General features: G+C 40.3%; 1 protein-coding gene across 5 annotated transcripts in view; it reads left to right on the forward strand.

Annotated features, from left to right (window-relative positions):
- LOC134220413 (probable serine/threonine-protein kinase DDB_G0282963) overlaps positions 1-21,229 on the forward strand; it is a 351,651-nt gene extending 330,422 nt beyond the window's left edge. For 4 of the 5 annotated variants that reach the window (XM_062699470.1, XM_062699472.1, XM_062699473.1 and 1 more), the window contains one exon: positions 19,210-21,229. In XM_062699470.1, the coding sequence (XP_062555454.1) occupies positions 19,210-19,637 (428 nt within the window). In that variant the 3' untranslated portion in view covers positions 19,638-21,229. The remainder of the gene's footprint in view (positions 1-19,209) is intronic. The other variant, XM_062699474.1, reaches the window with a different exon arrangement.
- The last annotated feature ends 1,215 nt before the right edge of the window (positions 21,230-22,444 follow it).

Genomic DNA, 22,444 nt, shown 5'->3' on the forward strand with positions numbered 1-22,444 from the left:
TTTATTCGCATTATGACTGAAGAAAATTGTATGGCGTCAGTATTGATGTTTGCTACAGATTTTTTGACGTAAACTTCGTCTAAGGGGAAGACTCAGATACAGGGTTTAAAACGGAAATTTCCAAACTCGAGACTGTCACAAAAATTAGGATAGATTTCAAACGCTAATAGCGTCAAATTTGGCCTAAACATTCTTTGCATATACAAGAATATTGTGGCCAAATTTCATAAAATTTGGCCAACAAAACCCCCTGACAATAGAACAAAACCTGCCAAAGCCGTCATTCCCCCTACTTCAAAAAAGAAAATTTAATCTGAGCGTTCTGTTAATGACGACGACCGCGCGACACACACCATCGCCGGGAATAAAATTTCCGATAGGAGCTCCGCCGATGCCGAAGGTGGTACCCTGGACGGTATCTCATTCAAATTAACGGGGTTCATTTTTAATTTGAACTTCTGGTTACTCTATTTGCATCAGAAAAACTGGTTTCTGGCTGCTCTCTTTGCTGGTTTGTTTTGATTCTGCATTCCGTTTCACGATGTTCCATTTTTCTTTTCTCGATTCCACGTTTTAAATGACGTTTGCACCATTTTTAATTTGAATGTTCAAACGAACAGGGTTCAAATTAAAAAGTGTTCAGATTAAAAACGGTCATATTACCGGGGATCCACGGTACCACGGTCTGCTCTCCGCGACATCTCGAACAAAATGGCTCGCGCGCGCGGAACAGCTGCTTTCTTGTAATCAATAAAGTTGAACCTGTAGCCACGCCCCTTTGGTGAGTGTGTGATGGTTACACAATATTTGCAGTCATACCGGACAACAAAGAGGCGGGCCTAATGGGCCATCTTTATTGATTATAAGAAAACTGCTTTCCCCCGCGCACGTGGCATTTCATTTGATATATCGCGGAGAGCGGTCCCAGCATCGGTAGAGATGTCGCAAATTAATCGATTACTTCGATTAATCGGTTATTTGTTAATGATAATCAATGTGATAATTATGTGATAATCGATTAATTTTTGAATCGATTACTTCCCAACGATTAATCGATTCAATAATCGACAAGAATCGAGAGTAATCGATTAATCGGGATTTTACGACAACTATTAGATTTCGATTACTTCAATTAATTGATTCATCGTTATGATAATCGATTAATTTTGATTCGATGACTACTCAACGATGAATCGATTCAATAATCGTCAAGAATCGAGAGTAATCGATTAGTTACGAATCGATTAATCGAGATTTTACGACATCTCTAAGCATCGGCGGAGTTGCGGAGCAAATTTTATTCCAAATACCTACATATGGGATATTGGAAAAATCGGTTCTTCTCAGGGCTTCCATTCTATACAAAGGAAGATTGAGGCGAGGCGAACTTTTTTCGAAGTGCAAATGGCGCTTGGAGACGCCATAAAGTTGCCTGGCGTCCGTAGCAGAATCATGAGCGCGCGTCGGAGGGAGATGCTACAAATATGTATTCGCATGGATGGCTTCAGTGGCAGCCAAGTTTAATTCTTTCAAGATTCTCATTTGGTTTTGTTATTCCAGCCTATGGCGTGGGTCGTGTGGTCGTTAGTGATTCGAAATATGCATTATTGGGAATTAATCGATTCTTCTCATGGACACCATTTTAAACATAGGAAGATTGAGGCGAGACGAATTTGTTTGTTTGAAGTACGACGTCGTAGCAGAATTACGTTGCCGTTCGTAGCAGAATAACGAGCGCGTATTGTAGAGAGCTGCTGCAAATATGTATTCTTGCACTGGCACTAGATTCTTCATTTCAACAAACCGTTTTACGTAGTTTACGTCGGGCGGTCGTGTCTTGTACACAACCCTTATGATTTTTTTACGCTTCTACGCTTCAATAAGTTTAATTCCACTTTTGAATTGGTAGAATTTTTTTCTTAAAAATATACTTACATGTTATATCTTCTCTATATATAAAAATGAGTTTACATTTTCTTTGAGGCAATATAACTCACGAACGGTTGGGCCGATTTGAAAGATTTCCTCACTAATCGATTCGTCTTGGCTCATCCGGGTTTGCTAGGAAAGTGGAAAAAATGTAAAAATACAACGTTTTCATGAGTTCTAGGGAAACCCATTAAGCTCGAACTGAAATCGATCTAGAGTGCGGCGCTGCAATCATCTGAACGATTGACAGGTGAAAAAAAACCGAGCGAGATCGGGTAGGTTCGTCTAGTCTTCTTCTCTATAATAGGTATACAAATAAGTTTGCATTTCCTTTGAGGCTTACTTACTTACGAACCGATTGGACCGGCTTTCAAGATTTCCATACTACAAAGTACATACTAAGAGTTGTTCAATTTGACGGGGAAAGTTGATTTTTTTTCAAAATGCATCGGTTTCATGAGTTCTGAAGAAAGCCTTCCGGCTCGAACTGAGATCGATATAGAGTGCGACGCTGCAATCATTTAAATGACTGTCAGCTCGAAAATAAAACCCGAGCGAGATCGGGCAGGTTCGCCTAGTGCTAGTCTATCTATCTATCTATATTTATAAAAATGAGTTCGAATTTCCTTTGAGGCAATATAACTCACAAACGGGATAACCGATTTGCAAGATTTTTTCACCAATAGATTCGTCTTGGACTCTGCAGTGTTTATATAATATACAAAGAGTTTGCAAATTTGACGGGGAAACTCTAAAAAATATTGAAATACAATAAAAGGGGCAGTTGTGAAGAAACCCAATGCGATTGATCTGGAGTACGTCGTTGCAAAAAAGTCATAAATTGACACTAGTAGTTTAAGATAAAAAAAATGTTTATAACTTCTTGCCAGAACAAATAAACTAGTCTAAGTCGTAGCTTTAGTTGACAAACTTATACATTACTATGTCTGAAACTCGATTTATGCATAATGTACAACATGTGACAGATTTAGTTGAAAAATGTATAGGAGCGTAACCACTTCCTTCGGTGGGGTTACTTATGCAACTTATACAAACAACTATCAGAGAGGCCAGTGCGTCCGGAAATCAGGAGATACGGAAAATATGCGGAAATCAAAAGTCCAAAAATCAAAAAATTAAAAAAAAATCGATTGGATGTGACCTCGCTTTCCGCATCGCGTTTTAATTTTATATGGATATTAGTATGCGAAAACGTACTTTTTCACATTTTTGCTCTTAGCGGCTTGAATTTATCGTAAATCACGAAACTCAATACGTTAGCATATAATGCCGAAGAAGATACATGGCTGGAAGGTCTACAAAAAATGTTATTACGCTTCGAAAATTAATTGTTCAAACCATATGCAAGAAATCAATGTTTCTGCCAGCACTACCGGACAATATATGGTTGTCAGAGAGCATTCCTCCTTCTTGTAGGAATTTTTACTTTGTGAAATAATTCCGAATAATTCCCATCAGCAAATCCCTAGAAGATTATTAATTTTGAAATAACACTCAGTTAAATTATTGGTTTACGCCACGTAGATTGGCAGAATGACAAATTTTTTGCATATGGTTTGAACAATCAATCTTCGAAGTGTTATAATTTTTTTCGTGGACGTTCCAGCAACGTACCTTCTTCAGCAAAGTTTTTCGGCATTCTTCAGGTTATATTCAACTATGTGCCACTTGGTTTACGCTGAACTGAAGCCTGTAAAAATGCAAAAATATACGTTTTCCCATACTAACTTCAAACGCGATGCGGAAAGCGAGGACGCAACCAATCGGGCCTAAATTCTGCACAGTTGTTTGGGACCCAGACAGAATGGTTTCGAAAAATCATTGATTTGAAAATAATAATTGTTCAAGTAAAAAAAATGAAAAAAAAAACATCGTCTACTATTTTAAATGTTGGCTTTTTCACGTAACGTTTGAAACTATTTGAGGAACTACAGTCAAACCTCCATGAGTCGATGTTCTATGACTCGATATCGACTCATGGAAGCAAATTATGCCATATTAAAAAATATTTTCTGGGTTACTGTGATGGTCCCTTCAAACGGCTTTCCAATGATTTGCTATTCCTCATCTCAATATTTCCATGAGTCGATGGTCCCTTCAATATCGACTCATGGAGGTTTGACTGTATCCAGCTTTGTCAAAAGTATAATGACAATGCTATTGAAACCATAGTTCTTTAATATCGAGTCTAGAGCTCTTCTCGGTAGTGATGATGGAAAGCATCATACCACCTACGCTACGGAAGGTTTCTAAGACCAATGAAATCTGCGAGAGTCCGAGTAATTAGCTAATAAGTATTTCGTTGCAGCTTGTGGATTCCTGAAGATGATGTTTGAACGATATTCTCTTGAAAGCGACTTGAGTTTTGTCTGGAGACTTGGAGAGACACTTTTGTCGGGAATTTGACCCGACCGGGAAAAATGCGGGAAATCTTGGAACCAATCGGGAAATTGAACTGTCGATCAACATTCATTACCAAAGTTATGAACTATTCTTTCTTGTAATGTCTAACATAACTATCATTTGAAAATAATATGTCTGGCAATAGAGTGAGTCACTCAAAACTTGTTTCACCTTTCAGTAATAATGATACAAATTGTATAAAAAATAGTTTTCTAAAGTGGTGGGTCGCGACCCCCAGCCTATGTAAATCCAGGGTTGTTACGACTACGCGGATTTCGCGATTTTCGCGGATTTGGCGCGGATTTACATAACGATTTTAGAGTTTCGCGCGGATGTACTATATGATTACCTGTTTCCCTCTTTTCTTCAAGCAGTGTGTCGAATGTTCGTCCTTCTATTATGTGGATTGTTCAGAAATGATTGAGCACCACTGTACTGTCTTGCACCCGTATTGCTCAGCTGTTCATTGAAGCATAATTTTAATTCACATTTATTTCATGTTCCCGATCTACTTACGGTATGCGTGATGTGATCGTATGACCAGATTTATGTAATTTTCTATACGATAATTTCTTCAATCTATACTCTTCCTCAACTTTTCATTTATCCATAAACATTATTCACTTTCAACTTCTAACTTTTGTTTATGTTCCTGTTATATCTACTTTTACTTTTTGCTCACCTTTTTCTTCCTCCTCTGTCTGTCAACTGTCACCCAACACGGAAAAATTGAAGAACCTATTTTGTTAGCCAAACGTTGATCGTGACTTGGCTGCGTACATGCAGTGTCGCCAGAACACTGGCTTGTGATTTTATTTTTGTGGATTTAATTTCAAAGCCCACTTCCCATTTCAATGGCCAAAAAGCTTCTGGTCAAGTATATGAACAGGATGCGATAAATTATTTATAAATTAATGACCTTAAACCCCTTCAATGTATGGATATTACATGAGGTGGACTGATTTCGGTGATTTGCGGATTTTTGTCTCCTGCGGTATCCGACAAGATTTGTGACCAACAAAATCTGCTAAACGAAAACTTGAGCAGAAAAATGGTTAGCGCTTGGTTCGATTCGGCTGAACCCCGGCCAATTAACAAAAAAAAAAGTTCCTTGATTTGATGACACAAGGATTTTATGAGAATTTCAATAAATGAAGAATTTCCACAGCCCAAAGAGAATTTCTAAACCATTTAAAATTCGAAAAATTATTTAAAAAAAACTTTTGGAGGTATTTCCGTAGAAATTCTTGGAGCGGTCACTGTAAAAAGTCGCAAGAATGCCGCCTTGAAAGAAAGAATTCGCGGAATGATGCCCGAAGGAATACACCAAAGAATGTCTGCAAAAATTTCCAAAGCGAATTACACAGAAATTCATGGAGAAATTCCTTGAAAGTATTCTCGGAAAAATTTTTGCATCAATTCCCAGAGAAAATTCCATAAGAATTCACATTACGTTTTTCTCAGAAATTCTAGTAACGATGACGAATTACTGCAGGAATTCTCTGAAGAATTTTACGCTCAAACTCGGAATCCGACTTGAAAATCATAGGAGCTTGAGTAAATATGATAGATTTTGTATTGTAAGGCTGATACAAATATTTGAAAGCAATTTTGTCTCCTCCCCCTCGGACTTTTTTTGCCCAAAAATGATACTTTGCGGGGGCAACATAATAAAATTCGAATAGTTTTGAGAATGATTTTTTTCATTTTAATATTAACGCCATTTGGCTACCAAGATATTGGAAGCTTTCAACATTTTCCACTGGTTGCCCGGCTACTGTGAAACTGGAAGGAGTCACCGTGTTTACATCCAACGATTTGGTTTTGTTGACGTTGATGACTAAACCTGCCGAGGAGGAGCGCTCGGCAAGGTCGTTGAGCTTACTCTGCATATCAGAGCGCCGTTGCGCGAGGAGTGCAACGTCGTCAGCCAATTCGAAGTCGTTTAAGTGCTCCATGGTTATAGGCTGCCATAACAGCCCGCGGTTTGGTTCACGGTCAATCGCATCTACCAGAATCTCATCGATTACGATGAGGAACAGTAACGGTGATAGAATACATCCTTGCCTCACACCAGCTACGACCCGGATAGGGTCGGACAGGACCCCATTGTGCAGCACTCTACGAAAAGGCCTCGTACTGATCTCGATCTCGTGATTGAGACGGTCGAAAGCTTTTTCGTAGTCAATGAATACCAAGTAAAGGGACTCTTGGAATTCTTTGACCTGCTCCAGAATGATGCGGAGCGTGACAATAAGGTCCACACAGGCACGGAATCCGGCTTGCTGCCGCCGGTTTAGATCCGCTAATATGATATTTTAGTATCAGCTCCTCTATCCGGGAAAAATCGGGAATCTGAAAATCGATTTTGAATGGACATCCTTATATAGAAAAATATATATAGCTCTTTTAGTGGAATGTATTCAACCGTCTAAGACGAATTAAATACTGTCCATTTAATTCCACCAGTTAATTTTCGTTATCTTTGCAGATACGTATTTCGACCACAACTGTGCAAGACACAAGACACTGAAGACGACCACACAGTTGTGGTCGAAATACGTATCTGCAAAGATAACGAAAATTAACTGGTGGAATTAAATGGACAGTACTTAATTCGTCTTAGACGGTTGATCCTTATATAGGTAGTGCAATTTTGCACATTAGGTCATAAATCAATTTCCAACTTTGAGCCGACTATTAATACTTCTGTCAAAAATATTTCAATCGGACATTCATCCGGATTGGTGCTATTTAAAGATTAAATAACCCAAAAAAAATGTACAACCTTTCCCAAACATCAATGGCAACTTTTTCCATTGTCACTTTCGAAAACACTTTCTTGACACTCTGGCTGTATCCTTTTAAGGTTCCCTCAAACACACGCGATGCGACAGTCGCGACGCGATTCTATCGCTTGGCGACAGCGATTCTGTCGTCGGTAATATGGAAGCGTAAATACCAAATTGCTTGCAGCGACCCAACGATAGAATCGCGGCGACTAGTTGTCGCCGTCGCGGCAATGAAATCGCTTAGGTCTGGGGGAGCCTTTATGCATCGTGTCGTATCTCACCCATCTCAGCAGGGAAAATTTGGCCATCACTACTGATTCACACTGCCTTATCGTGGCGGGCGGAAGAAGGCCAAATGCATGCGTATTTAGTAGATGGTAAACAATGTGAACTAAAAATAGTGTCGCATATATTTGCATAGTTTTCTATAAAAGCACGCTTACATTCAGTAGTGATATGTATTGAATTTCCAACCTTTGCTCAGATTATCGTTGGTTGAGCCAAGGGTTGAACGGATAATAGTGGCACCAAAGAAAGCTCCAGTGTCAACGCACTCAAAGTCACTTCTCGTGCGCTGGTGTGAAAGCAAACCCATGCCTTTTTTTTGCTCCCAACCACGTCAACGATGTTTAGCCAGATAGTGTCGATGGTCCGGCAGAGTCGTGTGATGGTGTTTAGATGTCCAAATGGATTCAACGCGTTTCTGTTCATTTTCTGCCGATAGCCATCATGAGTTTGCTGTCTTATTGGCCCTAAATAACTCTCTAACTCGTTCCTCACGATCCACCAACGGTGGTCATCATCGTCCGCCCGGCACTTTATTATCGTTTCCATCATCGCGTTGTTAATGTGTCGCTAGATTAACTCGAACTATTGGCCGTCGAAAAAAGTATAAGACATGATGTGGTCATGTGGCAAGATTGGCCATTAATGGGTGATTGACAAAGTACAACAATGTTGTACCAAGGTTTTGCTATGTATATCATTTATTGATGAGGCGGACCGCAGTGGACTTTTGACTTGCAAGATAGAGGTAGCTGGGTGCGAATCGCGATCTGGTCTAGTAAATTACCGACTTTGCATCGAATTTTCTTTTGGTGCGATTATCTGATAAAATTGCATTAGGTATTGACTAATAAAATAATTATTTCCAACTTGTCATGTCCGGAGTTGATCACAGAGCAGTTCAATTACGCTGGTCAAAAATAGAAGATGACATAATACATATTACTCTTCATTGGCTGAACTAAAAGTTGGTCTGCTTTTCATTATTGTTTTCTTTTACAATTTTTACAGTTATTGATTAAAACCTTTTTACGCCTGATATTGCAAGAATTTGTTTTATACATTAAGTGAATCGAGATTTATTCCTACCCGGAAACATAATAGACCGGACCTAGAATCGTATTCGCCATATTTGTATGGGTTCATTTTTATTTTCTGTTTCTGATCCTTTTCAACAATTCACAGCGATTTTTAGCAGCCTGAGAACAATTTTTTTTTCTCGCCAAATTTTCGTATGGGTGACAAATGAGGGATCAAGTGTCCCCATATTAAAGCAACAAATTGAATTCCAAATATCCAAAAAATGTGATGGAATGTTGATCAGTGTTGTAAAATGTCATTTGCATTCGTTTGTATAATTTTCCCAGAACTTTTTTCAGAAGGTAGCTATCAATTCATGTTGTATTACGAACTTATAGCGGTTAAATGGGACTACAACTTTGTCTAACGAGACTTTGCTGTAAATATGTAATCTGGGGCGTGGGAGGCAAAATGTCATTCAAATGACATTATGTCAAATGACACGTGACATTTTGGAGAGTTTTCACTCTTCAGCCTTTGATGTTATACTTAGAGCAATGTAACCTTGGACATAAATATAACCCTACTCAAGCGTTATGAGAACATTCAAAATTATGGAAGAAATTTTGCTTGTAAAGAAAGTTATGAACAAATTAGTCAAATGACATGCAGATGACATTTTACAAGCCTGATGATGATATTTTGACCAATCATTTAGATCAGATCATGGCTTTGTGCTGTGAAAAAAATATAGCATTTGGTAATTGTTAAGAGAAGTTGTTCAAATTGTGTGTGGCCACTAAATAAGTCTTTAGGAGTGTCGAAACAAACAAAACGTTCTTCAGAATCAATACGGTTGTCAAGCCAAAATATAACTCACCACATAACGATCATTTGTTTACAGGATCTATACTAAAAATACGATAGAACAAAACTACTTTGGTTATCGGTTATACCCCCTGTCTTACACATTCATTATCTAGAATCTGATATTCATGCCATATTTTCAAGCTAAAAAATGTTACAATAAAGTATGTAGAAGTCATGATGGAGTGAATAGTTTGATTAGTAATTTAGTTGTAAAACCTCATTCCAACTTCCTTTTCATGTTGCCAAGTATTTGACTTAAGTACACTGGGGAAGCTTTTTACGAGGTTTGTTTTTCGCTATTAATGGCTTTAGGATTTAATATCAAACCATCAAACCTGGAAAAATCGACAAAAAATCAAGTGGTATTTAAAAGGATGTGGCAATTGAGGTAGACCGGGAAATTGACAAAATCCATCCGCGTAAAAAGAGACCCCAGTGTAACAGTTTTAATTTTGGTTTGGCTATTCCGGATATTCTAACTTTATTCTTATCCACCATGCTGCATTTTATAATCCAACAAACTACCAACGAAATTAAGGAATAAATCGCCAAGCCCATGGCAACGAACTCGAATACTTCTCAGCTGAACCACCGATTCGCCCCAGGAGAAATGTGCTACGGGAACCGCGCCTGTTGGCCAACAGCAGTAGCAACAGCAGCAGTCAAGTTCAGAGGCAGCGGCAAATTCTGCGGCGGCGCCCTCGCATATCAGCCGCCTCTGTCGTGGTTATCCGTCAGCGGATAATGGCAGCGACAGTTATTTCCAACGACGGCGAAGCAATACTTGCTCGAAGGAATGTCAACTCCGCCGGGAAAGTGCGAGAAATCACCAACGGCTTTCTGGCACTGCACAACTGCGTGTCGATTGGGAGCGAGTCGATTGTGTGACTTTAACGCGTTCCACGCCTGTTTTAAAGTTTATTGCTATATGTATTTGTGTTTGCGTAGATATGCTCTGTTTCTAAAAGATCATCTTTCCACACTAGGTATAAGCAAATTGAAATGAATTACACCGAAAATTCGTTAAATTTAGCACTAGAGTAACCGTACTCTCAGTGGAGGTAGCACCAATAGTGGAAGTGGTGATGATTTCAGTTGATGCGTCGTGCAACTTATCCTAAGATTTCACTTCAAAAACTATTGAAAACAATGATTTTTCTTAATAAAATTGACTCCCTTGCACCTATAGTGGTGCAAACTGTACCAATAGTTGCAAGTTCCATAAGGGGTCGTACACTAATTACGTAAGCACTTATGGAGGAGATGGGATTGACATTTTCTTACGTTCCGTATAAATAAAAATTATTTGTATGGGAAAAATCTTGCATGGGGGCTGGGTTTTGTGGTTGAAAAATCCAGAAAAAATCGCTTACGTAATTAGTGTACGGCCCCTAAGAAATCAATGGATAGCACAACTATGGGAACCAAAATTAATTTTTACCGCCACTAAAGGAACAGTGCCAGTGTACCCATTTGTGGTGCAAGCAATATTTTGTAGTTGTTGATGTTAAATGACACCAATCTCATTTTTGTTAGCAAATTTATTAGTTTATCTGTTGGCTAAGATATTATAAATGTAAATTTCCAATAATTATCAATTAAAAAAAATATTTTCTTTTGTAGATCTACTAATACCTCCACTATTGGTACCGTTACCCTAGGGGAATGCGTTCAAATGCGAGTAAACAAATTTGTTGTTGAACCTTTCTTATAGAAGAAAATTCTTCACTAGAAATACTGCAAGATTCACACAATGTGTTAAAAGAAGAGTTTCATACCACTATCAAATGTGTTCACAACAACAATAATATTCATTCAGTTTATTTTTTATTTTATTCAGCTCACATAAAACTGTAGTACAGTCGTGACTCGCTGATTGGGATTTTAATACTTGGATCACTTTTTAGTTTGGCCTCCGCTGGTTAGGCCATGACCCAACAAAAAAGCAACCATATACGTCAAAATTTAATGTAACACTTAAAACGGAATTTGGCGCGACTGGACATCATTTGTGATGTTCAAGTCGAAATACACGTGAGTGAGAGTTGATGGTAAATTTTCAATTTTTGCGTTATGTAATTTGTAAATGAATCCCTGAACAATGATTTAATTTTTTTTGCAATTCCTGATCATAATAGCCGGTTTACAGATTGTCTTAGAATGATAAAACGGCCTAATTTTCAATACCGACGGAGTGGGTGCTTGAATGACTGTTATGCAACTCAAATGGAGGCCTGGTAGCAGGTCACTTTTTAGTGACTTGGTCACTTTTTAGTGACTTGGTCACTTTTTTCGAGTAGGTCACTAAAAAGTCTCTTTTTTCAAGCTCAAATCATTAAAGTCACTTTTTCCCGGAAAAAGTCACTATTTTTAACTATTTTGAAACTTTTGACTATGTGTCGTTAGGATCATCGTCGTGGAATGAGAAACAATATTGAAAATTTTAATACTTTATCGAAGGATGATTTGTTTATGCCGGATATGAAATGACGGATTTAGAAAAAAATATCACTTAGTACTTTTTGACCCGAAAGCTGTTCGGAACTTCTTCGTGACTTGAGATTCGCTGTGAATCTCGGTGTACTTATTCACAAAGCCCATAGCAGACTCTGCTGTTTTTGAAATCTCTTTTAAAAACTATTGAACTCTACACTTAATCAATTCAACTGTTGAATATCAAGATTCAACTTTTTATTTTGGATACATTTCCTGTTGTTTCGGAAAACCATTAGTTAGCGTGGGCTTGCTACATATTATGCTCATTAAAATATTTATTTTTTAATCAAAATGGGAATAGAAAGATTGTTTTTCATAATGTTTTCGTAAGAAGCGAAATAAACGGTCTCTCGACATCTGATCCGATGAATACTTCAGAATTTTGCAAAATATATCCCGATGACAACTTAGACATTTGTAGCTGCATAATGTTTGGATATTCCATCCAGAAAAATAGTGAATGTGTTGGTTCGTAGTTCGAACTTCTTATTTAGGCTTTTTAAAGTCCCGAAAAAATTGTTTAGGTTTCAAAATTATTCTTGGGTTTCAACTTTATGAACTTTGTGTTTCGAAATAAATCTATGTCTTAAAATTCATTAAATAAATTTCTATCATAAAAAGTGCAATTTTCACACACAAGCGAAGATTTTCCGAATAAGTTCGAATTCATATTAAACATTATTGCACATTATTCTGTATGACTTGCCTCAAACTAGAGCTTTCCCAGTACTAAAAAGAATAAAATAAAACAAATTCATCAGATTTCACTTGTCATAAGTGTGTCTCATACTTGAATCGACTTTAGAAACTAAAGACGTCTTTACTAGTGAGGCGTTCCTATAATAGTGAATCTCATAAGAAACCAATGGGAATCACTATTATAGTAGCAGAAGTTTTCTAGTACCACTACTACTACTTGTCTATGTAGTTAATGGAGGAAGCGATTTTGAAAAGAAAAGAATATTTTGAAGTATCATAATATGTTTCCAGTAAAGTAAAGAAGAACAGCTTTATGCCAATATATTAACATCACAGGGAATATATTCTTATCAATTGTTATGAATTAAACAATTTAGACCTGTAACTAATACAACTATTACCGGTGCACCGACCCTACATATTCACATCTGAGTTTTCAGAACATTGTAAATTAATGTTCAAGTCGGGTGGTTTAATACCCGGAATATAGGCAATTAACTTTTATTGAACTTCATATAAAAGGGGGGTCCCGTAGCGTAGTTGGCTACACGTCCGCCTTACAAGCGAATGGTCATGGGTTCGATTCTCAGCCCCTCCACCAAACCTTCGTTTGTCGCCGGATGCGCAGCCTTATACGGTGGCGTATTGGGGAGCGCCCTTACCGTTACGACTGCCTGATGACGACTGACAAATTGTTCTTCTCGGAGGCATTCCTCCAACGTACCCGGATAAATAGCAACCGAACAATGCGCAACAATCATTGGATTCACGACTCGGACAAAAGGACATAATGGACTCACGGTGAGATGCACCAGCAACGACAACAATTATGAATAATGGAAAATCTAAAAATATAGTCTGTGTGGATTTTGGCGGCAGAATATCACAGTAGATCTTGGCACAGTAGCGGTTAAGTAACACAGAATGCCTACCAAATAAATAAAGGAATAAAAAAAAAAACTTCATATAAAAGTCACTGCAAATGAAATTAAAAGACACTATTAGGTTACTTTTTCTGCAGCTGAAGGTCACTATTGGTCCCTTTTTTCGCCAGTGTTGGTCACTAAAGTCACTTTTTTAAGTGGCATTGATCGCTACCAGCCCTGCAAATGGGTTGCATAATATGCATTATAGAACTCGTTGCAAAACTCGATTTTTTCAGAGCTCGTAGTGAGTTAGTCCTCAAAGTCAATTTACGATACGAGAGGAAAGCTACACTCTCTACCAGAGACCGAGAAATCCGCTGCATTTTCGTGAGCGCAACGGGAAATGAATAGTTGATTTACAATGTTCTGAAAACTCATATGTGAATATGTACACTAGAGTGGGCGCAGTTGTATGGAAAAACGCAAACTTCGTCCGATCAAGTGAGATCAAGGTTTTTCTGAATCGTTTTGGGACCCCAATCAACTGTGAAAAATATGGGCTCGATTGGTTGCAACTTCGCATGCCGCATCGCGTTTTAAATTTACATGGAGATTAGTATGGGAAAACGTACTTTTTTACATTTTTGCTCTTAGCGGCTTCAATTTATCATCAATCACGTGACTCAATACGTTAGCATATAGTCTGAAAGATGCCGAAAGACTTTGCCGAAGAAGGTACGTAGCTAGAAGGTCTACAAAAATGTTATTACGCTTCGAAAATTGATTGTTTAAACCCAGGGGGAGAAGGCGGAGCACTGAATCCCTACCCCAACATGTGCGACATCTGGATTTGGTTCTAAACTGTAAACAACAGTGTTAATTCTCTACCACCTTTTTGTTATGGCGAGACAATTTTTATGCACACTTTTGTTTACGATATTTTATGAAAATCAAACACTCAGTCATGCAGCAATATAACGATGTAGTATGTATGAGATACCTGCTTGATTATATTATAAGAATATATTTGCAGTAAATAATTGAATATAAATATGTTCGCATTAACGATTGCGCCCTAACACCGGTTCTAAGCTTCGATGCAGAGTACACGAGCTTTGTTCGCCAGTGACAGGCGTATGAGGCCCTTGTTTAAACCATATGCAAGAAATCATATGCAAGAAATTTCTGCCAGCACTACTGGACAACCTATGGTTATCGAAGGGCAAAACCCACCTTCCTTCTTGTCGGATTTTTTTTCTTTGTGAAATAATACCGGATAGCTCCAATTAGCTCTAAAGCCCTATAAGATTAATTATTTTGAAATAATACTCAGTTAAATTATTGGTCTACGTAGTACGGCATATATTTTTGCATATGGTTTGAACACTTAATGTTCGAAGCGTTATAACTTTTTTCGTGGACGTTCCAGCAACGTGCCTTTTTCAGCTAAGTTTTTCGGCATCATTTGGACTATACTTTGACGCAATGTGCCACTTGGTTTATGATGATTTATGATTATGAAACCATACTGAAACCTCTAGTAGTAAAAATGCAAAAATATACGTTCTCCCATACTAATTTCCATACAAACTTCAAACGCGATGCGGAAAGCGAGGAAGCAACCAATCGGTCCCAAATTCTGCACAGTTGTTCAGGACCCAGAATGGCTTCGAAAAACCATTGATTTGAAAAAAAAAAAATGACCATGACGCCCCACTCATATGTACACCCAAGTCTTTTTTATACGGTTTTTTGCGAGGTTTTTTTTTACACGGATTTTCGAATTAACGCGGTACCCAGCTTAAAATTTTCTAAGTCTTTTTGAATGGAAAACATTTAGAATAATTTTATGGATGTGGGAACGATTGTTTTGCTGAGTATAAAACTGCATAAAATATTGTTATTGCCGGAATGGATTCGATGAGTAGAAGCCGGAAATCGATGTTTGGCGCCATTTTGGAATTCAAGATGGCCGACTTCCGGTTTGATAAAAGGACCGGGAACCCATGCAATATGGGTGTTGCCGGAATAGGTTCGATCAGTAGAAGTCGGAAATCGATGTCTTACACCATTTTGCAATTCAAGATGGTCAACTTCCGGTTTGATTAACGATCGAAAATCCAATATGGGTATAGCATTATTGCCGTATTGCCGGAATGAGCTCGAGAGATCCTCACAAAAATTCCTCAGAGGAATTTTTCCGGAAGTTCCTCAAAAGTATTTCTCCCGAAGTTCTTCAAAGGAAGTTCTTTCAGGAATCCCTCAAGAAGTTCCTCCAGGTATTCCTCGGGGAGTTACCCTAGGAATTCCTCCGGAAGTTCCTCCAGGAATTCCTCCGGAAGTCCCTCCGGAAGTTCCTTCAGGAATTCCTCCGGAAGTTCCTCCAGGAATTCCTCCGGAAGTTCCTCCAGGAATTCCTCCGGAAGTTCCTCCAGGAATTCCTCCGGAAGTTCCTCCAGGAATTTCTCCGGAAGTTCCTCCAGGAATTCCTCCGGAAGTTCCTCCAGGAATTCCTCCGGAAGTTCCTCCAGGAATTCCTCCGGAAGTTCCTCCAGGAATTCCTCCGAAGTTCCTCCAGGAATTCCTCCGGAAGTTCCTCCAGGAATTCCTCCGGAAGTTCCTCCAGGAATTCCTCCGGAAGTTCCTCCAGGAATTCCTCCGGAAGTTCCTCCAGGAATTCCTCCGGAAGTTCCTCCAGGAATTCCTCCGGAAGTTCCTCCAGGAATTCCTTCGGAAGTTCCTCCAGGAATTCCTCCGGAAGTTCCTCCAGGAATTCCTCCGGAAGTTCCTCCAGGAATTCCTTCGGAAGTTCCTCCAGGAATTCCTTCGGAAGTTCCTCCAGGAATTCCTTCGGAAGTTCCTCCAGGAGTTCCTCCGGAAGTTCCTCCAGGAATTCCTCCGGAAGTTCCTCCAGGAATTCCTCCGGAAGTTCCTCCAGGAATTCCTCCGGAAGTTCCTCCAGGAATTCCTCCGGAAGTTCCTCCAGGAATTCCTCCGGAAGTTCCTCCAGGAATTCCTCCGGAAGTTCCTCCAGGAATTCCTCCGGAAGTTCCTCCAGGAATTCCTCCGAAGTTCCTCCAGGAATTCCTCCGAAGTTCCTCCAGGAATTCCTCCGGAAGTTCCTCCAGGAATTCCTCCGGAAGTTCCTCCAGGAATTCCTCCGAAGTTCCTCCAGGAATTCCTCCGGAAGTTCCTCCAGGAATTCCTCCGGAAGTTCCTCCAGGAATTCCTCCGGAAGTTCCTCCAGGAATTCCTCCGAAGTTCCTCCAGGAATTCCTCCGGAAGTTCCTCCAGGAATTCCTCCGGAAGTTCCTCCAGGAATTCCTCCGGAAGTTCCTCCAGGAATTCCTCCGGAAGTTCCTCCAGGAATTCCTCCGAAGTTCCTCCAGGAATTCCTCCGGAAGTTCCTCCAGGAATTCCTCCGGAAGTTCCTCCAGGAATTCCTCCGGAAGTTCCTCCAGGAATTCCTCCGGAAGTTCCTCCAGGAATTCCTCCGGAAGTTCCTCCAGGAATTCCTCCGGAAGTTCCTCCAGGAATTCCTCCGGAAGTTCCTCCAGGAATTCCTCCGGAAGTTCCTCCAGGAATTCCTCCGGAAGTTCCTCCAGGAATTCCTCCGGAAGTTCCTCCAGGAATTCCTCCGGAAGTTCCTCCAGGAATTCCTCCGGAAGTTCCTCCACGAATTCCTCCGGAAGTTCCTCCAGGGAATTCTTCGGAAGCTCCTCCAGGAATTCCTCCGAAGTTCCTCCAGCAATTCCGCCGGAAGTTCCTCCAGGAATTCCTCCGGAAGTTCCTCCAGGTATTCCTCCCGGCGTTCCCCCAGGACTTCCCCCGGACGCTCCTCCACGCATTCCCCCGCAAGTTCCTCCAGGAATTCCTCCGGAAGTTCCTCCAGGAATTCCTCCGGAAGTTCCTCCAGGAATTCCTCCGGAAGTTCCTCCAGGAATTCCTCCGGAAGTTCCTCCAGGAATTCCTCCGGAAGTTCCTCCAGGAATTCCTCCGGAAGTTCCTCCAGGAATTCCTCCGGAAGTTCCTCCAGGAATTCCTCCGGAAGTTCCTCCAGGAATTCCTCCGGAAGTTCCTCCAGGAATTCCTCCGGAAGTTCCTCCAGGAATTCCTCCGAAGTTCCTCCAGGAATTCCTCCGGAAGTTCCTCCAGGAATTCCTCCGGAAGTTCCTCCAGGAATTCCTCCGGAAGTTCCTCCAGGAATTCCTTCGGAAGTTCCTCCAGGAACTCCTCCGGAAGTTTCTCCAGGAATTCCTCCGGAAGTTCCTCCAGGAACTCCTCCGGAAGTTCCTCCGATGATTCCTGCTGAAATCCCTCCTTACTACAAAAAACTAGAAATTAAAAAAAGCGGCAAGAATGCAAGCTTCTAATAAAAATAAAATTTTACTTAATTATGCTTGTCGACGGGACAAGCGTGCGTGGGTGGATTCGCTTACCGACGAAGGGGAGAGAGAGTCATAACGACCATGGTCATTCGCCTCCCTGTACGCTATCTCAAGACGCTTAACCGGGGCGAAGATGAATGCAACGATGCCTGTGAAAGACGCGAATGGTCAGTTATTGACCGACCCAACTGACCAGCTGAAACGCTGGTTCGAGCACTTCGAACAACTTTTTCAAGTGCCAACCAGGTCACCACCACCTCAGCATGATCTGCCCAGGATTCGACGTGTAACGCGCGTCAACACCGGAGCGCCATCACTGCTAGAGATTTAAACAGCCGTCCATTAGCATTAGCATTATTATTAGCATTGAGCAATATGCACAAATTCGTAGGTGGTACAATCCTGGACTATTGTATGAGAGTAGTTTTCATCCGTTACCACAGATATTGATTTGGGACTAATCACTATCTCTTAAGAGCCCCGCACATATGTAGGATACGTTTGCGTTGCGTTTGGCACATTTACCATGGGAAAACTGTCAAACGCAACGCAAACGTATGCTATGTGCGGAGCTCTTTAGATGGAAGCAATGCACCCTTCAATTAAAAGATTCAAACAGTCATTCAATGCATGCAATAGAACAAAGCCCCAGGAGTCGATCGCATATCAGCCGAGATGCTCAAAGCTGACCCCATGACATCAACCGGATGTCGGCCATCTTAAATTTCAAAATGTCGCGAAACACCAATTTCCGGCTTCCGCTTATCGTGCTCAATCAAATAGACTGCACTTATCAATATTTTTTCTAAGTCTTTTTCAATGAAAAGGACTTAGAAATTTTTTCTATGGTATTTTTTTACACGGATTTGCGAATTTACGCGGTTTTTTTAACACGGATTTTCGAATTACCACGGTTTTTTTTATCCCCCTCGTAAAAAAACCTGGGTGTACATTATGTGGAAGATATTGATTTGAAAAATGTATTGGAGGTAACCACGACCCTTAGTTGGTTTATTGGGACGGTAAATAATCTATAGAAAGTAGAATTGGTAAGCGACTCAATATTTCTTTTGTACTTAGCCACGTCAAAATACAAGAACAAAAATAATATTTTAAATCAAACAAACGTGTTTCACCTGATATGCGTATTCCACAAAGCGCACGTCGTCCAGCGGCCTTTGTGTACTGAGGAGCATCGTGCTTCTTACGACCGCTCTTTAAAATAAATGAGAGTCAATATTTCAACAATCAATATTTCAAACCTTTTTATCTAGCAGCACTTTCTAATTATTAAATTATGATAATGCCTGAAAAGTTCATTTCACCTTAATCCCTTTTTACAAGACATCTTATTTTGCAGCAATTTTCCGTTTAACGCTATTTTACCTTTTCGTTACCCCGAGTAAATTTCTGAGTTTGTGCCCTGTGTATTAATTCTAGGCTCCGCTCCTTTTGCTAGTTATACCCCAGTAAAGGCCGCCATAGACACCACCTTCGAACTGGGCGTCACCCGAACGCCGTCCCCATCGAGCACTGCCAGCAGCACTTGTAGTAGTAACGAACACCATCCGCACAACCAGCAGTCGCAGCAGCAGCAACAGCAGCACCATCATCAACCGCACCATCAGCATCAGCAGCACTCGAATGGACACCACATTCAGCACCAGCAGCTCCACCAGCAACAGCCGAGCCAGGGCCGAATCAACGGAACAACCGGCAGCGGTATCAATGGCGATGGCAATGGAGCGCTGTTGCTGCTCAATGGCGACGCCGGTGAGCCGGAGAGCATACAATATCTGAAACCGGCCTCTGACGAGCAGACGGTCAACTGGAGCCAGGGCACTCGCGTTACGGATCTGCTTTTCTAGAGGTCACGTGCTCTGTGCAATTTGTTTATCACTTTTTGTGTAGTACAGCTATTTGGTAAAATAAATCCTATGAAATGGGATTCTATATTCACTTACACATATAAATACACACATTAACCTAACGGCAATTCGCGAAGAAACTATTTGATGCTTTTAATGTTTCAATGTGTGACAAAATTTAGTTTGCCGAAGAAAATTCCAATTTTTGAACAATACTACAATACATTAATCAGTATCGAAAGTAAAAATGTGTCCAATTTTTAAATCGAACAAACAAAAATCTGAACTTTCCGAGAAAAAAGACAAGTTTATTGCAGTATTTAGAGTCGATTTTTTATAAGATAAGCGTAATGATGTCATTGTGAAAGATTGAATTGAAAGTGAAATGAATATTATTATCATTGTGATGAGTATATACAACAAATAAAACACGGAACATAAATTCGATTAAAACTTTATAAATATACCTATTATATAAATATATGAAATGAAGCATATTAATTTTAAGCTAAACAAGATTATACACAATAGGTTTACTAGTTTTAGCTTTTGCTTAAAGAACGAGGCAAATGGGCACCCGAAGATTCTAAGAACGATGAAATGGATAGAAAATTCCAATCATCTGAGAGTTAAAGGCTTAAAGCTAGACGTTTCCTTCGCCCTTGAATCGAACAGTCAAACGATACGATGAAAAAAATTGATCCGATTGAACAAGGTGTTCGCCGCCCTAATGTGATTGTCGTTCCATTCCCAGGGGATCATTCCATGCCCTTTGAAGTTACAGTAAAGGTACCCAGAGTATACATTGCTCGAATTCATGACAGATATTAAATGATTCCACGTTTGGATTGTGTAATATCTTTGTCATCCTAAGCTATCTATTCCGTATAAAATTCAGTAGCCTTGAATAGTTTGATTCACTCTGAGTACCACATGTAGGTAAAGCTCCGAAGAAGCCACATCCCAATAATAATTACGCAGTCCCTGAGTGAACATAAATGACACCACAATAATTTGCTACCACATTTTAGCCTTGCAACAGATAGAACTCCTACAAGTATACAAACTACTTGATTGTAAAGCCTAGAACGTAGAAAGGGGCAATGTATTGAACTTCTGTAGACCGCCGCCGCTTGTCCGCATGCGTAGTAGTCAGTAAGCTCTGTCATTTAAGTTCAGCTGGCATCTCCAGAACATTCACTGAGCCCAGCCCGATGTACTAAATTGAGTATGTAGTGGGGCAAAGAATGGATTCGTTTGAACGGTGGTACTCTCGGAAGACGAGCCGAAGAGGTTAAAAGTACTCTGGCTAGACGGTGCAGCACCGACTAGCAAGTTAAACTCTATGATTGTTTCAGTTAGATTGAGTGCAGAGAGCTCTTCAAAAAAAGGCAATCAATAAAAAAAAAGGATCAAGAAAGAGTAGGAAGAAAAGTGCAAGAATGACGACGTGTAATTATATTTGGTAGTTTAAGAACTCTTTACTTTCCGTTTATCCTCTCTTTATGTGCTAATTGTAGTGATCCAACAGCCCCCTCTTCCCTTAATAAAGGAATATCGAAAAAGTCTTACGCATTTTATGTAAAATATGACGCTAATTGTTTTATTTATTTTATGTTTGTTTTCATTATACTTACGTTCGCTAATTAAAATCTTCGAAATTATCCTTGGTTGCGATCTTATGGTTGCGTTTTATTTTTTAATTGTGGCATTTTGACTGATTGTGAGCGACCACCGAACCTATTACATCAAGAAAAAATCAACACAAATTTAAATTGCTTGGCATCTGCCTATAAAAATCGTTCAGAAAAGCCAAATTTTTACAGTAGTTCTTAGATTTTCTAGTGGAGAATAACATACTAATAAAGTCACAACTTATGAATCTTTGCTATATATCACATTCCGGTTTAGGATTTAACTCATGATTACAGCGTTGAACCAGCCGTAAGGCTTAAGATCATCTTAAATTTATTTATCATCAGACTAAGGCCGGAGTGGCCTGTGCTGCACATAAAAGACTTCTCCATTCAGCTCGGTTCATGGCTGCATTTCGCCAACCACGCAGTCTGCGGAGGGTCCGCAAGTCGTCCTCCACCTGATCGATCCACCTTGCCCGCTGTGCACCTCGCCTTCTTGTTCCCGTCGGATCGTTGTCGAGAACCATTTTCACCGGATTACTGTCCGACATTCTGGCTACGTGCCCGGCCCACCGCAGTCTTCCGATTTTCGCGGTTTGAACGATGGATGGTTCTCCCAACAGCTGATGCAACTCGTGGTTCATTCGCCTCCTCCACGTACCGTCCGCCATCTGCAACCCACCATAGATGGTACGCAACACTTTCCTTTCGAAAACTCCCAGTGCGCGTTGGTCCTCCACGAGCATCGTCCAGGTCTCGTGTCCGTAGAGAACTACCGGTCTTATAAGCGTTTTGTAGATAGTCAGTTTGGTACGGCGGCGAACTCTATTCGATCGGAGCGTCTTGTGGAGTCCAAAGTACGTACGATTTCCAGCCACTATGCGTATCCGAATTTCTCTGCTGGTATCGTTATCGGCGGTCACCAGTGAGCCCAAGTACACGAATTCTTCTACCACCTCGATTTCGTCACCACCGATAGAAACTCGTGGTGGGTGGCTCACATTGACCTCTCTTGAGCCTCTTCCTATCATGTACTTCGTCTTCGACGTGTTGATGACTAGTCCAATCCGTTTAGCTTCGCTTTTCAGTCTGATGTAGGCTTCCTCTATACTCTCAAAGTTACGTGCCATGATATCAATGTCGTCGGCGAAACCAAATAACTGGACGGAC

The sequence above is a fragment of the Armigeres subalbatus genome, chromosome 3 (assembly GCF_024139115.2).
Source record: "Armigeres subalbatus isolate Guangzhou_Male chromosome 3, GZ_Asu_2, whole genome shotgun sequence".
Classification (NCBI taxonomy): Eukaryota; Metazoa; Arthropoda; class Insecta; order Diptera; family Culicidae; genus Armigeres; species Armigeres subalbatus.